Source organism: Neoarius graeffei, chromosome 6 (assembly GCF_027579695.1).
Source record: "Neoarius graeffei isolate fNeoGra1 chromosome 6, fNeoGra1.pri, whole genome shotgun sequence".
Classification (NCBI taxonomy): Eukaryota; Metazoa; Chordata; class Actinopteri; order Siluriformes; family Ariidae; genus Neoarius; species Neoarius graeffei.
Window position 1 is genome coordinate 48,278,981 of NC_083574.1, and position 17,625 is coordinate 48,296,605.

Consider the following 17,625-nt stretch of genomic DNA (forward strand, 5'->3'; position numbering starts at 1 on the left):
AGATGCTTTCTATGATCTACTGCAGTTCTCTGTGTCAAAAGTAGGGGGTTCAGAGACCTTGCTCTTGTGTGGTGATTTCAATGGTCATATTGGAGAAACTGCTGCAGGCTATGAAGGTATTCATGGAGGGCTTGGCTTTGGTGATCGTTTTAGGTCATATTTATGCAGAAACATAAATTCTAAAGGGTTCACAAACTTTCAAGCACCACTGTATCAGACAGCCATAACAAGCAAAATGGAAGGCGTTTTAGGAACCTGTTCAGCCCTCTCAAATCAAGAATTGAACGTAGAGAGATTAGAAATTGGTTTCAGAGAATTCCAGGAGTAGGACTAGGAAACACTGATGTTTATTTGTTCTAGAGAAGATGATTTTCTGCTCTACACGGATTGGGTTAGGCTGTGGCTTAATCACATCCAATCCATGATGGTTCTGAGAGCGGCAGTAACTCAAGCCTATTTGGGGTAAGATGGGGGTGGGGTGGGGGGGGGGTGTAAAGGAAAACACTCCAAGACATCAATAAATGAGACTGTGCTATACTTTAATTTACTGACCTTTTACAAATGAAAATAATAAAAACAACACACAAGTATGGCTGTCAAAAAAAAAGTAATAAGAACAATTATGATATGTTAACTGCTGCACAATATTTAAAAATGAGAAAAGCTTAAATAACATGCAACTGTACAAATAGGGCATCCAATACATTGTACTGAGGTTTTATTAGATTTCATCTTGAGTAATGTCTTTATCCTGGTAAGGGTCATGGTGGATAATGGTGTATTTCCCAGGAACACTGGGCACAAGTTAGGAATACAACCTGGATAGGCTACCATTCCTTCACAAAACATGTACTGAGTTTTCATAGTGTTAAAAATTGCATGCAAACAGGGACATCAATGAGCATATGAGCTTACGCAGCATTCAGGGTCAAATGGACCTTGTATAAATCCATGGAATACTGTAAAACGTTTTTAAGAAAAATGTGAATAAGGCAGACATCGTGTGGTCCTTGAGGAATTTGGCAATTCTTACGAGGAGTGTTTAACAGGACTTTAAAAAACAAACAAACAAACAAAAAAAAACCTGCACTGTATTTTAATCTAATTTCCTAAAATAAATTCTATTATTCAGAGGCGAAAAGTGTCATTGTGCTCTGTTTGCCATAATGGACACAACAGATGGGAGTGGAAGGCCAGTAGAAAAAGGGAGGAAAAAAACAAACAAACCAACAACGTGCATAAAATGTCCAGTCCCCAGCTGGGAGGAAAAGTACAGTAGGGCTGCTATCTTCTCCCTTAAAAACTCTCCTTAAAAATGTCACTGAAGCACAACTACGTTGTAATCATACAATGTAAAGGAAAGATGAGACTGACTATTCAACACACATCTGCTGCAGGGAGCCATATTCACAACCTCGACACATTTTAGCTTAAAGAATGACACCTACTCCGCACTGTCTCAAACACTATTGTGGTTCTTTTATCAGAATTTATATAAGGTGAAGACACTCATAAGGTACAGCTAGCACTGACAGTTTGTGAGTGAGAGAGAGAGAGAGAGAGAGAGAGAGATGGGCAGAGAGGTTGGCATAGTCAGTTCTGATCACAGCAGCACCACTCTGGGCAGTTGGGCCCAGAAAACATCCTCAAACATTGGAGTCATCATCAGTCACGCTGGGGTTGGGGGATGATGTTACAATCTCCTTAAAGAACTCATCATCTTTCAGCATACTCTGAAATCACAAAAAAATTGCACTCATTACACATTCTAAAATGTTTAATAAAAATGTTATATTTAATTTCTTGTCCTTTGTACCGTCAAGTTGTTGATGCCCTCTGAGAATGCCCCAATTTGTCGTACAGTTCCCTCGGAATCCTCCATCTGTGGATACAAAAAAAAAAAAAAGTGTTAAGAAGTAACATTCAGTTTAATTTATACCTTTCATATTCTGGGACACAATTTTAAGAAAAGAACCAAAAAAACACAACTGACAACCAGCAGACAAATTCGACCAACAGCCAAAAAATTAAAACAAGACAAAACCTACCAACCAAAAACACACGCCACCATCATCTCCCTCCTTGTCCAGCACTGTTGCCAGGTTGCTGCCATGTGGACCCTACCCTTGACTTGCAAGTGACGTCAAAGCAAAGTAGAAACCCGGATGTCGGCCATGTTGGTGGAGATACAAACGCGGGGGTCAAGTGACTTTCCATACAAAAGTCACGTATGCGTAACTCTTTGTTTTTCCACTGCTTTAAGTGTTCTTCTAGCTATGCCATATCTTTGAGCTGTATATGGTTGTGGTCACAACAGTACTCGTGACCGTGGCACGTTCTGATTTTTGAGAATTCCGTCCGTGATTCAGAAAGAGGGCGAGGAAACTCTGAGGCTTAGTACGGAGAGGAGATGAGCACGGCTGAACAACATCGGCAGGGCCGATCTAACAGAGGCTAAAACCAAAACAGCTCGTGTCTGCAGTAATCATTTTATCTCAGGTGAGATTCAAAAGCTTTCTCGATAATATCATGGAAGAATTTTATTTCGTGTTGCTAGAATTTTGCTATAAAATGAGCGTTCTCTTGTTGTGGTTCACTCGGTCGTTGTTATAATTTTAACATGTGTATTACCATTTCGCTTCTAGGAGCATCAGCAAAATTTTACGATAGAAACAATCCAAACTGGGCACCCACTCAGAAAATAGGCTGTGTTTTGTCCAAGGTCGGACTTGATTCTTCGGCAGCCAAACCAGACAGGACGCGATATCTGGGCACTCGATGGTCGGTAGAAGTCTCTTATCTTCAGAAAAGTCTGACTTTTTAAAATAATATGGGTCAAAACCACACATATCTATCTTCTCTTTTTATCGAATCTTCGCTCGACTATTCAAATTGTGGTAATACTGAGAAAATTCAGCATTGTTTACAGACACGCTTTCAGCGGCTGCCATCCTAGTTGCTTTGTGTATCCACCATCATGGCGGACGCTCATGACATAGCACATTTTGATCACGTGGTTGCAAGTCATCTATTGATCCACAGGTCATTAATTGGAGCATAGTTTTACGCCGGTTGCCCTTCCTGCCGCAACCCTCCCATTTCTGGGCCTGGGAAACAACCATTCTCTCTCACTCACACACACACACACACACACACACACACACACACACACACACACACACACACTTATGGACAATTTAGAGCCACCAATTAGCCTAACGGGATGTCTTTGGACTGTGGAGGAAACCCATGCAGACACGGGGAGAATATGCAAACTCCACACAGAAAGGCCCCTGTCGGCCACTGGGCTCGAACCTAGAACCTTCTTGCTGTGAGGCGACAGTGCTAACCACTACACCACCGTACCAAAAACACAAATGTAAGAAAAATAAATAAAGGAATAAGAACATGCAGCAAGAACAGGCACTGCATACTCCCACCTAGAAGTAAAATAGCAAAGGACTATGTTGTCTTAGTGTACAGATTAATGCAACTGATGGATCTGAAGAACCTCACCTGCTCTAGTCGGTCCAGGTCATCCTCATAAATATGAAGCTCCATGCCTCTCAATCCCTTCTGGAAACTGTGTCCTTTTGGCATCTCCACATCCATGGGACACACATACTCCTCATTATCCTCCTGCCGCTTCTTCTTCAAAGTCCCAAAGCTCCCGAATGCCAGTTTTCGTGGCTAAATACAAAGCAAAATGAGCGTTCAGCCAGATTAAATGAACCAAGAGTAAAATAAAAGACAACGGTAACCAGATTTAAAGTCTGTAAAGTCCTGCAGTGTGCTTGGTGAGCTGTACCTTGACTTTAGCGGTTGCAGTGAGTAAAGTGTAGTCAGGATTCTCCATACACTCCTGCTTTGTCTGCTGGGCCTCGGAGCCCACCAGCAGGTTAAAATGAGTAGCCAGGTGCCTTCGGAGCAAGGTCTTGTTGGGAGGAATGTTCAGAAGCAGTGCCATTGTCTCCACATTAAAACGAGGCTCGAGAACCTAAACACACAAACACACACCCATTCAAGCACAAATCTCAAACACTTGCAGGACAGTCATCTTTCTCCGTATAGCTCACCATCAGTCCTCCATGAACTCCACTGCCCCTTAGGTTAGGGGCATATTCTGCCAGATCCACAGAACGCAGCCACTCCATCACACGGTGATTGGTCCATTGAGAGATTTCAGCTGGAGTGATGTTGTTCTGTCAAGGCAGACAGATGGAAAGAACATTGCTTATACAAAGCATTAATGGATTAGAACATTCTGGAAAATTTCAGCAGAACATATACCTCGTCTGAGGGTCTGCGTCGGAGACAGTTGGGCTCGTAATTGTTGAGGCGCAGCACTTGGATTGCTCGCTTAATGCTGAGGTGATGCAGCACACTGCCCACTTTCAGAGACAGGAGGTCATCCTGACCAGCACAAGAGAGGTCACTGTTAAAACTCTACTGTATTCAAACAAGGGGTGGACAAATCAAATTCATTAGCTAGCACACCAGGCAACTAAAAGATCCAATGTAACCGCCCAGGCTTGAGTTTTGCTCGTCCAGAAAATGACAAGGTTAAAAAGTGGAACCTAATGTAATAACGTACAGTGAACTAGTTTATAAGCATATCAATACAGACTAAGGTAAACGGATGAGTTTATGATTATTAGCCTCTTCTAAGAAAGTTTATAATGCAGCACACTGGGTTTGTGCCCTTGCCGAAAGTTCAGCAAGTCATCAGTCAACATTTCTGCTAGGAGATGTTATGTTCTATTCTTGCAAAAAATTCAAGTCTGGCTAGCATTTATAGCAGAGCAGAGTTCCATACTTAAAGCGAGACGGCCTTTCGATTTCACAAAATCAGTGAAATTTAGTTCCCTCTGAAATTTGGTCGTTGTGATATATGTTTATTTCTGCAATATCTCAAAAATATCAGGCCATTCTATGGCTGGGAAGTTATTTAATTTGAGGGGATTCCATAGCAAATAATGTGCATGAAATCGCTCGCTTCGTGCAGTCAAGCAGACAGAGGAAGTCCGTGTGCGCATGCGCAAGTTTACCTTTGACCGTGCACTGACAGTTCCATCATTCTGTTGCTAAACGAACAGCTGATCACACCGAGGTGCTCGCTGACCACCGATATTTATTAGTTTGGTCCTGCGTTTCCTTTCCTTCGCAACATAACGTCTTTTCTTCTCGCTTTGCGTTACTGTAGTCAGTCTTTCATGTTTCATTCGCACACTCACATCCTCCATTTTTCTCTCCTGTTTCAAATGTGTATCCCACAATGGCTTGCGCGAACGGGGAAAGCCCACCACGTGATGCATGACGTAGTAGCTTGAATAGGGTCATAGTGAAGCAGGAAAAAATAGCGGAGAATTTAGGGCCATGTGGCCCTAAATTCATTAATTGTTCTATTTAAAAAACAAAACAAAAAACCACCTAATAAAATTGGAAGTCTGTGATTCAAATTCAGTATCTTTCGGTCCACTAAACAAAAATAATTGGGTGTCAGGGAAAATTATTTTTATGACCTACACTTGAAAAATCTGAAAGGCAGTCTAGCTTTAAGAGAATATGGTAATGCATTGAATTGATTTTTGATGACTTTTGACTGTACGATGTACAGTACGTATAAATGATGAACGTGTACCACCACAGGGAACACGATTGTTAGTGCAAGGTAATGTATCTCAAACACTTGACCTCCGGACAGTGAAATTTGTATCTTTATTTACACAAGATAGATGGATTTTTATCCAGCACTTATTTTTAATTTGCTTTTTAAAAAATAACTTTGTTAAAATTATTTAAAACAAACAAACAAAAACACTTTACAAACATTTTACACTCATCATGAGGTCCCTATATTAATCCCTATATTATTTTCTCTACATAATATATAAGAATTATATATATCCTCTATATAATAATCTCTATATTATTTTCTGTCTACATGTTGAACTGGAGGTGACTACATGAAATACATATGGATACATATATTAACATGTAATATGCAGAAGAATTTTGAGATGCTGAAAAGTTCATTTGTCATTCACACAGCAATAAATACACCGAGTAAAAACTGTTGTACTAGAACACCTACGTCTATGTATAGCAACAGGAAGTGGAATTCAGAAGTAGCTTGCTTTATAGCTACAGCATCAATGTATACGGCACCTTTGTGAAAATTTGAGTTTTTGAGAAAAGGCAATAACAATTTGGTCATTTATATTTATTAAATAAAACAAAACAACACTTAAAAAAAACCACGCCCCAGACACGAAATCTGTTTGTGCAGGGCTTTCAGGCCACTTATTTGTCCACCCCTGCAAATATATTTACAGGAACATTCATGTAGGAAATGTACACATTTACAAAGCTGTGACAGGTGTCCAAAGCTGTGGGATGTTGATACTAAAACAGAAAACTCACCACGGTCATGTAGTGAAGCATTCGCCCATCCACTCTTGCCTCATCAAACTGGGTTTTGTATTGAGGCAGTCCAATATCATCAAGCCACCCTGAGTGAAATGATCAGAAATAAATATAAATGAGGAAAAAACCTAAGTTGTTAAATGGACCTTAAAAAAAATGTGGAAAACTGGATACTGTAAAATTGGAAACACCAGTTCTTACTGGTCACCCATTGGTAGTCTAGTTTGCCCTTGTTATCATCCTCTTCAGAGCCCAGTGCTTGTAGGGCCAGTTGCAGTTTCTTCCTGTGGAGAGGATGCTTGATGCCCAGCTCCTACACACACACACACACACACACTACTCAAACACCTTTCTTTATACAGTAATTTATACAGTAAAGCAGACTTTTCTCTATTAATACAGGTATTTTTAAAGTAAAGAGTTCAATTAAAGACTGAAGATTAATTGTATTGTCCAATTAATCTTAGTAGAAGCATCCATCAAGCACTCAAAAAAAATCATCTCGGTTAAAAAAAAAAAATCCACCAAATAGTGGTGTAACACAATGATTATCTGTATTCGGATTTAAACCTGAAGCTACCTAATTTTATTTGGTCGTGAATTCTGGCTCCAAAATAAAAATCTGAAATGTTCTCTACCTTTATTTTTGTCAGTAATTCAATAAATAAATACTCTCATATACACACATTATTTTTATTTTATATATATATATAAAATTTAAAAAAAAAAAAAATAAATAAATATATATATATATATATATATATATATATATATATATATATATATATATATTAGTGCTGTCAAGCGATTAAAATATTTAATCGCGATTAATGTCGCGACTGTCATAGTTAACTCGCGATTAATCGCAATTTAATCGCACATTTTTGTCACACGAAAAACCATTGTAATTCTCTTCCCAGCATAAAAAAGTGAATGGGCTTGTTTTGTACTAATGTTTTTCTTATTGCAAAGCATAACACGTCTTGACACAGCCACTGCAAGCTGAAACCTAAGCTGAGCACCAGGGCTCTTCGTCCCGAGACTAACAAGAGAACCATGAGTGAAGTAATCTACTGCTTGAGTTAGTCTATCAGAGAGACAGGTTACACAGTGACGGTAGGCTTGACATGCTTGATTATAATATAAAGTACACTATTATATTAACTTTAAGTTGTTCGTTGATAAATATTGCATTGAATCTGATCTTTACTGTTTCAGGTCACTTAACACATTTTGTACTTTTACACTTTCTGCCTGTTGATGCGTCGCGCTGTCCAATCAGAGGTGGCCAAATTTGCATATTACAGGAAGGATTTCTGGGATAGCATTGAGTTTACAGTTCAGAGGGATCTGGCTTCTTTAGACGCTGTCTTCTTAAAACTGAATAAATATTTAAAAAGAGCCAAATGAGCCAGTCTTTTGAACGGCTCTTTTCAAAGAACGGATCACAAAGATGCGGATCCCATCAAAGAGTCATAAATCCCATCTCTACTAGCGCGCCCTGCCCGCGCTGGTTCTTTGAGGGAGGAGTGCAGAGGACTCTGGCTGTGCGGGGCGTGGCTAGCTGCTATCGTTTTTCTAAGCAAAGTCTCTGTTCCAAGTTCCTGGCAGTTTCAAAAGCTTATGAAAAACCTACATCGTGTCACAGAGCGTTAATCTCGTGATAAAAAAATTATCGCCATTAAAATTGAGTCAAGTTAACGCGTTAATAATGCGACATTTTTGACAGCACTAATAAATATATATATATGAGAGAGAGAGAGACAGACACACACACAACTGCACACGTGGAAAAATATAAACTCATCAACCCTTAGACAGTTTGCCGAGACAGCCTGCTTTAATATACACAGTGTTTCTTTCAAGGACTGGGGTACAGCACTCTCCCCTCATCACCCAGCTAGAACTCTCTGGTTGTAGAGATGCAACTGTAATGTAACCATCCTGAAACCAAGTATTCAAATCATAAACACCACATTTTACTCAGAATACGTTCCCCCAAAATAAACTAAAATTCCCTCAGTTGGCATCATCCCAGTAAATCTCTATATAATGAACTCAGTGCTCACCTTTTCTAAGTTCTGAGGAGAGGCCTGCAGGAGAGTCTGTCCTGAGGAAATCCACTGTCTGGCCAGGTTTACGTACAGGCCCAGTCCCTGCTCTTGCATCCAGTCACACACCTGCTCCCGGGACCAGCGCGCAAATGGAGCATCCACCTCACTGATTCACACAAGCACACGCAATTTCAGGTCCAAAAGTAAAGCAAGATTAAGTGAAGTGCAAGTCTGGTATTTTAAAACTGAGAACCTTTGTGTGTTGGCCTGGGAAAACCTTTCATAATTTCTACCATCGACTACATTGTGTGTGTTTATAAGTTACATAGACTTTCCTGAACTGAAATGTTTCCAGAACTGCCCCCCAAAAAGGTATATTTTCAATGTTTTACAGAGGTGGGTAGTAACGCGCTACATTTACTCCGTTACATTTACTTGAGTAACTTTTTGGATGAATTGTACTTGTAAGAGTAGTTTTAATGCAGCATACTTTTTACTTTTACTTGAGTATATTTGTGAAGAAGAAGCGGTACTTTTACTCCGTTACATTGGGCTATATTCTGCTCATTACTCGCTACTTTATTTTTATTTTTATTGATCCGTGCGATGCGTGGTCTGTTTGTTTATGTTTTGTTGAGACTTCCAGCAGAGGCTCTGTCACGTGACCGCGTCTCACCAATCAAATGTAGCAGCCAGAGCCATAGTGGGAGGAGCTATGGTTTAACTCTGTTTCGCCAATCACACAGAGCCAAGCCGCCGTGCGCGCCCGCACACAAAATTCCCGCGGCAAGAGCAGTCCAGGTGGAAAAGAGCACGGAAGCAGAAGGAAAATGGCAGAGACAGCGGCCAGCGTTTCTCATCAAGCTGAAGAGGCACACCCCTGGCCACACATACAAACCATGTTCACTCTCCAAACAACAAAAAATAATAGTTATGTTATGCAGTGTCACATGTGTCTCCCCAAACCAGTGGACGTTTCAGCTTATAAAAACTCAACGTCGAATTTGAGGAAACACATTGTGGTAAGTAGGCTGTGTGCTTTTGGCTGTCTTCGTAGGCAGACGTTAGCCCTGTTTTAACATCATAAATAACTGTAAAATACATTGTTTTGTGGAAATGTATTGACGCACTGCGGCCTCAGACAGCAACACACACACACACACACACACACACACCAGAGAACCAAGAAATAAAACTACAAAAAAATCTTCCTAACAATCACTTTTTATTGATGTGAAACCAAAAAATGCTCATGAAAATAAGGTTGCTCGCCTAATGTCAGCTCTTCAATAGTGTTACAGTTGTACACGGTTCTGGTCAAAAACTGGGAATGGAAGACTGGTGAAAACTTACTAAATAACAAAACGCGTAACATATCGTTTGTGAAATCTCCATTTTTCAAGCTACTGTATTTGTTGTGGATTGGAGGGATTTGTGAAGACTTTAGGTGTTTTTTTCTGTGAGATTTGTTTTATTATTTGTCTACAAGTGCTTGTTCACAAAAGGAAGGGCATTAGCTTGTTAGCTTGACAGCAATCCCCACCACCCAGCCAAGCTGGGCACTGGCAGCTAGTTAGCAACCTTTTTGCTTGTTACTTCCACTTGCTAACTCCTCTGCGAGATGGAGCCAGTAAACAACTTTTTGGGAGATGAAAGGATTAACATCGTTGATCGCATCTTACAGGATTATTTCCAGTCTTTTTCGTACGAGGAGATATTACGTGTGATGTTCAGCTGCTGTTAAAGCTCAACAGTCACTTCACGGAGTGAACATGCACGCGCGCGCGCACACAGTGTTATGGTTTATGTGCAGACTGCCTTTTTCTTCTTTTTCTTTGTAACCTCTACCCATTGTTTTGTTATTATGTTATTTTGTAAAGATTTAATTAATTAATATTTAATTTATTATTGTTTTCACCTGTTCATGGCTAAAAGGTCACAGCTTCACAGTGCAAAATTGAGAGCCAGCTGCTGTTAAAGCTGAACAGTCACTTCATGGAGTGAACGTGCATGCGCACACAGTGTTATGGTTTATGTACAGACTGCCTTGAGCTTCTTGTTGTTATTGTTAATACATAGAACTCTACACACACAGTTTATATGTGTGAAATATATATGAAATCTCTGCCTGTTATGACATCCTGATCAATAAACAAAAGTTACTCAGCAGTTACTCAGTACTTGAGTAGTTTTTTCACTTAGTACTTTTTACTCTTACTCAAGTAATTAATTGGACGACTACTTTTTACTTTTACTTGAGTAATATTATTCTAAAGTAACAATACTCTTACTTGAGTACAATTTTTGGCTACTCTACCCACCTCTGATGTTTTACAAAATTTCTTCGCTGATATCCATCATAGAAATTGAAATGTTTCCATGCAGCTGCCATTTTTCACCATCACTGTTTTTGTTTGATTTAACACTTTGGTGAAAGGCTATTAGTCAACATTATCATCATCATTTTTCCCCTTTTTATGCAAAAAAAAAGGCTTTTTTGACCATTTTCAACAGAGGAATAGTCATTTCTATTCTTACATTGACACTACACAGGTACATTTCTGATACACATTTTAAACAGATGTTAACCCTAAACTTAGTCAACCTACACGGCCAGATTTTAGTTCACATTAATGAACACAAAACATTCTCTATGAATTCTGACAGAAAGCACCAGCACAACTTTCAAGCTGGAAAACCCGAGTCGAAACGAGCGCACCAGAACAAAAATTAGTAATGTGAGCTGGGTGAAATTAACAAGAGTAAGTTGTGTTGGCACTGTTGATGTACATGAAGGCTTTGGCTCACCACCAGGGGGTGCTGTCTTCACATACATCAGTGCTGGATTGTTTACTTGATTAGCAAGGGCAGCCCACTTGTGCATGTGAACACTGACTGACCTGTTAGTGTTGTGCAGGTCACGTGACCACCCCAGCCTAGGACCGGCTGTGGCTCGGACGCCGCCTCGCTTGAACTCGTTCTCTGATAGGTTGTCGTCCAAGGTGAATGTGGTTGACTGACTTCTTGTAAGCCTTTAGTGAGGAGTAATGTATGCCGGTTTGGTTAAAAGGTAGGGAATAAAGGAATGGCGATTATTTATATATATATATATATATATATATATATATATATACACCAAGGTAGAGAGAATACTCACTTTCCTATGAATGCTTTGATTCCCTTCGACTTCTTCTTGCCCTCTAGGCAGCTGGAGAGTGTGTGTGTGCTATCACTATTGCTTGACTTCTGTGGCATCCCTGCAAGATCTAAGTGATCCATACCATCATGCTCCGTCTCAGCTGTTCAAACACACACAAAACAGAAACGATATAACTAGCAAATAATATTCTAATTCAGGGAACTGACAAGCACAATGACCAATCTTGTTAGATTTCACAAGAAAGAAAGAAAAGTTGTTGCTAATTCAAACACAAACGTATTCATAAAGCTCAGTGGAAAACAACCCTACAACAAATACTAGAAACAGTGCTATAGGACATCAACGCGAATGACATATGGTCAGAATTAAAGAAGAACTGAAGCTGAGGGAAACAAAAGCCACGCACACATGCATGGGATTTAAAAAAAGTATCAATACACAAGGAAACGTTTTTATAAAAGGGTGATATTTAATAGGTCATGGCTGCACTTTAAAGCCAAGTCTCTTGCATACAACGGCTCTGGTCTGGTCCGTGTGTATGTGGCGAGATTGGATAAGTGGAGGAATGCGGTTCTGTAATAACATGTTATTGGGAGGCGCTACATTTCCATATTCTGCAAACCCAGCCGGTTCCTTCTGGTAAAGTGGCATGAGTGGAATGACAAAGCGCACCAAAGACATGAGAAAATTCAGCAGGGTACTTCATTTACCATCACTGCTCGGTTTTAGAAGGGTGGAAAAAGCATGCGTGAAAAATAAGATGGATTTTAAGATGTAAAGTGAAATTTAACGTTTCAGCTGACTTCACTACTCTGCATCACAGATATATGACGGTATTATTCTTCCCCCAAACCATCAGACTCCTGAACTCTAAATAATCCCCTACCATATATATCTGCACAAGAACCTCACTATCCGGGATATGTGCAATATCCTACATGCTGCTATAAATCCTTTATTGTGCAACATATTTAATATATATATAGTATAGTTAGTATATTTTATTAAATTTTTTTTTAAGTATCTAATCGTAAAATTTGATATTTTGTTTACTGGACTATGTGGAATAGTTATATTGATGTAAGCCAGTGGAACAAAATTTCATTCAAATGTGCATTCTGAATGTACAGGTGAATGACAAAGTTATCCATCCATCCATCCATCCATCCATCCATCCATCCATCCATCCATCCATCCATCCATCCATCCATCACTGCATGCACCCTTTGATTGCAGTTTAACAACATTTTAGAGAGATGTGAATATTTAAAGGAAAGATCCACCTTGAATGACCTATCTATTAAAGGTAGACTGACTTTCAGATTTTTCAGGTTTAGGTCATAAAAAGAATTTTCCTGACACGGAATTATTTTTGTTTAGTGGACTGAAAGCTACTGAATTCGAATCACAGATTTCCAATTTTATTAGTTTTTATTTTTAAATAGATCAATTAATGAATTTAGGGCCACGTGGCCCTAAAGTCTCTGCTATTTTTTCTTGCTTCACCGTGACGCAATACAAGATACTATGTCATGCATCACGTGGCGGGCTTTCCCCGTTTGCGCAAGGCATTGTGGGATACAAATCTGAAACAGGAGAGAAAAATGGAGGATGTGAGTGTGCGAATGAAACGTGGAAGACTGACTACACTAATGGAAACCGAGAAGAAAAGACATGTTGCGAAGGAAAGGAAAAGCAAGATCAAACTAATAAATATCGGCGGTCAGCGAGCACCTTGGTGTGATCAGCTGTTCATTTAGCGACAGAATGATGTAACTGTCAGTGCATGGTCAAAGGTAAACCTGTAGATGGCAGTAATGCAACACTGTGGATGCCAGCTGCGCTAAAACCCAAGAGAAGAAGAAGGTAAACCTGCACATGCGCACACGGACTTCCTCTGTCTGCTTGACTGCGCGAAGCGAGTGATTTCATGCACATTATTTGCTCGGGAATCCCCTCAAATTAAATAACTTCCCAGCCACAGAATGGCCTGTTTTTTTTTTTTTTTTAAAGATATTACAGAAATAAACGTACCACAATGGTCATACATTTGGTCACCACAATGACCAAATTTCAGCGGGAACTAAATTTCACCGGTTTTATGAAATCGAAAGGCCATCTACTTTTAATATTTATCAGCAATATGATTGGTTCAATTGTGCAGAAGATCTACTTTATCATTAAACTCTGAATGGACTTTTCGGTTTAAGCACGTTTCATAAACACAGTGGTCGATTTTCACTTGGGTTTACTGTATTACCCATAATGCTGTTCATCTGCCTGCTGATAATGGTGCCAGAGGGGATAAGGATACAAGATTTCATCTCTACTTAAAAACAGTGATGCAGCAGTGCTTTAGTTCTTTAGTCTCTCCACGTCTCATAGCTCCAACACCATCATGCTTGTTATCTTGGAGCCCTACATCTAGGTTGGCTTTCTCATTCATATGAAACTGGAAATTACTAAACGAGTAGGAAAATAAGCTTTTTATCATTTCAATACATAGATACATAGATGAGTCCTGGATGAAGGGCCTATTGGTCCTGTATATCCAGATCTGTAGAGTGCTTGGTTTTGACATTGGTTTTTAGGTCTAGAGGAGGTGGTCCTCCAGGGTGGGCATAGCGTCTCTGTCATTCACTCCAGTCAACATCTTGTACATTTCGATCATATCTCCTCTAAGACGTCTGTATCTAAGAGTGGATAGGTTGAGCTTTCATAGCCTCTCCTTGTAATTCATGCCTTTCAGTGATGAAATTTGGTTTGGCTGGTGGCTCATCTTTGCATGTTCTCAATAGCTGATGGGTTCCATACAGCGTTTCCATACTCCACATGTGGTCTGACAACTGCTCTATATAGCAAAACTGTTTTATTAGCCCCATCATGCTGTTGATCTTGTGGTTATGGTATGTCAGTCTTCCATCTATGTCGATGCCGAGATCCTTTTCTTCCTCTGTTGGTCCCAAGCTGTGTCGAATACCATCTCCCTTCATCATGTAGTATTCTCTGTGTGGTTTGTCGTGGTTTCTTCTGGCTATGGTGAGGACCTTGAACTTTTCAGGGTGGAACTTCAAGAGCCACTTTTACACATGATTATTTCCCTAGCTTGTCAAGATCATTTAAAGAAGATAAAGTAAAATTTCTAGGTTATGTTTTTCATTATTTTTTGAACGGTTAATGGTTGAGGACCTTTCAAAAGTACTGCTGATGAAAGTTTCTCAGATGTGCAACACTGGACTGATGCACACGGACTGTTGATCACATCACTCCCACTGCAGTCTTTGTCCAGTGAAGAACAATACACCATCACTTTTTTTTTTACAATGCTTTTCACATACACAATCCCTGTGTCCAAAAATTGCTCCCTACTCACTATATAGTGGGGACGCCATTTTGTAGTGCTGTCCGAAACCTTAGTGAGGATTATTTACACCCTATATGGTGCACTCAAAGTATCCCACAATGCATTACGAAAAGTAGTGTACAACGATGGTCATGAACCACATGCATTGCAGTCACGCTGAAAGAAATCAAATTAAAAGTCTCAAATTTGATTTAATCAAAGGCAGCGGCAAAGAAGAAAGTATTCAGCCTTGATTTAAAAAAACTGAAAGATGCAGGTACTTTGTATTTATTAATGTGGGAAATACGCTCAGTATAATTATCTATATCACAAAAACACATGCATGTATTTATTATTTTGAAAACCCAGGCTGATCTGGCACATTTTAATTGTGCGACAGTAATGACGTAAATACCAGCACGACGGAGTAGAGTCCGAAAGCGTCTTTTTATTTTACCAATGAGCTCACTGTATAGTCCTCTATATAGTAATTCCCTATATAGGGAGCAGTGAATGAGTGAGCAATTTCGGACACCGGGAATGTTTACATTTATTGATTTATTTTTTACATATACTACCTCAAAACGCACACTGAAACTTTCCGCACATCATCAGTGATGGGTACTGGTTGGCACTGTACTGTCCGTTTATGCTAGTTGTTTTTTTTTTTGCACTGTCCTTGTTGTTTGCACTTTACATTGTGTGTAGTTTATCATCTGCAATGTTTGCACTCGCTGCACTTTGTTGTTATATGTGGATTTGTAGTCCTGTGATGTTGAATGTAGCACCACTGTCCTGGAGAAATGTTGTTTCACTTTAACCGTGTACTGTACCAAATGTATATGGTTGAAATGACAGTTTTAAAAAAAGCCTTGACTACTCAAAAAGAAAGCAGGTTTACCAAGATTTGGAGCACTGGCTGTTCTTTTGCCTCCTCTGAGCTTAAAGAAACCTCGTCCAAAGGAGGATCTCGCCTTCTTTGTACCAAAAGTGTCATCTTCAACAGCACGGGAGCTGCTAGTGGACTTTGGTGGTAAGGCTGTAATCTTGTTGAACTCCTCAAAAGCACGACTCTACAGCAATAAGAAATAATATTTCACAAGGATGTCACAAATAATCGAGTTAAGAACGCAGAGAAAATGGTGTTGAGCAAAACCTACCTCTGCTGGACTCTTTACAACAGCTAAAGGCCTCTGGGATTTAACAAAACACACACACACACACACAAAAAAAAAAAAAAAGTTAAAAAAAACAAACAAACAACCCCCCCCGATATTTGCTAATGAAGCTTCGCTAAAAAGACACAAAAAATGCTCCTTTTGGTAAACCTGAAATTTTCCCAAAATCACTGAGTGAAATCAGTTTCACCTTCTCACTTGTGCTGCCATCCAGTTTGGTCAGGCTGCTAGATTTGAGGACCTCCACACTTCTGCAATACAGAGAGGCTATTATCATTCATTCACAACCAAAAACTCTGAAGCATTAAACTCAAGACATGTGATTTCAATTCGTTTTCAATTGAAGTACAATTTCAGTAAGATTAGTTTTACCAGACAAGGTTCAGTAATGTCTCATCTCATTATCTCTAGCTGCTTTATCCTGTTCTACAGGGTCGCAGGCAAGCTGGAGCCTATCCCAGCTGACTACGGGCGAAAGGCGGGGTACACCCTGGACAAGTCGCCAGGTCATCACAGGGCTGACACATAGACACAGACAACCATTCACACTCACATTCACACCTACGGTCAATTTAGAGTCACCAGTTAACCTAACCTGCATGTCTTTGGGGGAAACCAGAGCACCCGGAGGAAACCCACGCGGACACGGGGAGAACATGCAAACTCCGCACAGAAAGGCCCTCGCCGGCCACGGGGTTCGAACCCGGACCCTCTTGCTGTAAGGCGACAGCGCTAACCACTACACCACCGTGCCGCCCGGTTCAGTAATGTAATTCTAATAAAGTATCTTTGCTTTGTAAAATGTCCAAAGTATTACAGACTGAAAAATCAAAGACTGGATGTACATGCAACAGGCGCAATTTTCAGCAACATGGCCGTACCAAGTTTACTCAAAACTGCACCAGAATTATAACATTCCATTCACTTTTTCCCCCTCATATAATGGACATGACCACAAGTTGGCCTAGTGCTGATTAGCGTGTCCGCCTCTTGATCGGGAGATCGCGAGTTCTACTCCCGGTCTGGTCATACCAAAGACCATCGTTTAAAAAAAAAAAAAAGGGGTACCTACTGCCGTCTGGCAAGGCACGCTGCAATACAGATGCGAGTAGGGAGTCAAACTCTCGCGGTTACCAGAGGACTAGCCCCCCACTGTAACCCTAGCTAGGTAATAGGCGAGAGGCCGAGGGCTACGGAAACAGGGATCGGCGCCGCCCTATGCGCCACATGGCGTGGAAAGGATTTTGATTGATGATAATGGACATAATAATATGCAGAAGTGAATTTCTACCACACCAGAGGAGGGGAAAAAAAACAAAAACAAATCTGTCCCATGTAATAACATGAAAAGTTTGTTATAACAATTTATTTTTTTCGCGGTCCAAATCCTGTGCTCTGATTGGCTGGTGAGCGGGTCCGTATCCTACGGTATGGGCCCTGGTTACGGACCCCGGTTATGGACCT

At 40.2% G+C, this 17,625-nt stretch overlaps 1 protein-coding gene across 3 annotated transcripts in view; it reads right to left on the reverse strand.

The window, feature by feature from the left end:
• Positions 1 to 518: 518 nt before the first annotated feature.
• ppfibp1b (PPFIA binding protein 1b) overlaps positions 519 to 17,625 on the reverse strand; it is a 116,059-nt gene continuing 98,952 nt past the window's right edge. For all 3 annotated transcript variants that reach the window (XM_060923758.1, XM_060923759.1, XM_060923757.1), the window contains 14 exons: positions 16,352 to 16,412; positions 16,144 to 16,176; positions 15,885 to 16,056; positions 11,638 to 11,779; positions 11,381 to 11,512; positions 8,496 to 8,646; positions 6,628 to 6,739; positions 6,424 to 6,512; positions 4,291 to 4,413; positions 4,077 to 4,202; positions 3,809 to 3,997; positions 3,517 to 3,690; positions 1,817 to 1,882; positions 519 to 1,733 (listed from right to left, as the gene is read on the reverse strand). In XM_060923758.1, the coding sequence (XP_060779741.1) occupies positions 1,647 to 1,733; positions 1,817 to 1,882; positions 3,517 to 3,690; positions 3,809 to 3,997; positions 4,077 to 4,202; positions 4,291 to 4,413; positions 6,424 to 6,512; positions 6,628 to 6,739; positions 8,496 to 8,646; positions 11,381 to 11,512; positions 11,638 to 11,779; positions 15,885 to 16,056; positions 16,144 to 16,176; positions 16,352 to 16,412 (1,657 nt within the window). In that variant the 3' untranslated portion in view covers positions 519 to 1,646. The remainder of the gene's footprint in view (positions 1,734 to 1,816; positions 1,883 to 3,516; positions 3,691 to 3,808; positions 3,998 to 4,076; positions 4,203 to 4,290; positions 4,414 to 6,423; positions 6,513 to 6,627; positions 6,740 to 8,495; positions 8,647 to 11,380; positions 11,513 to 11,637; positions 11,780 to 15,884; positions 16,057 to 16,143; positions 16,177 to 16,351; positions 16,413 to 17,625) is intronic.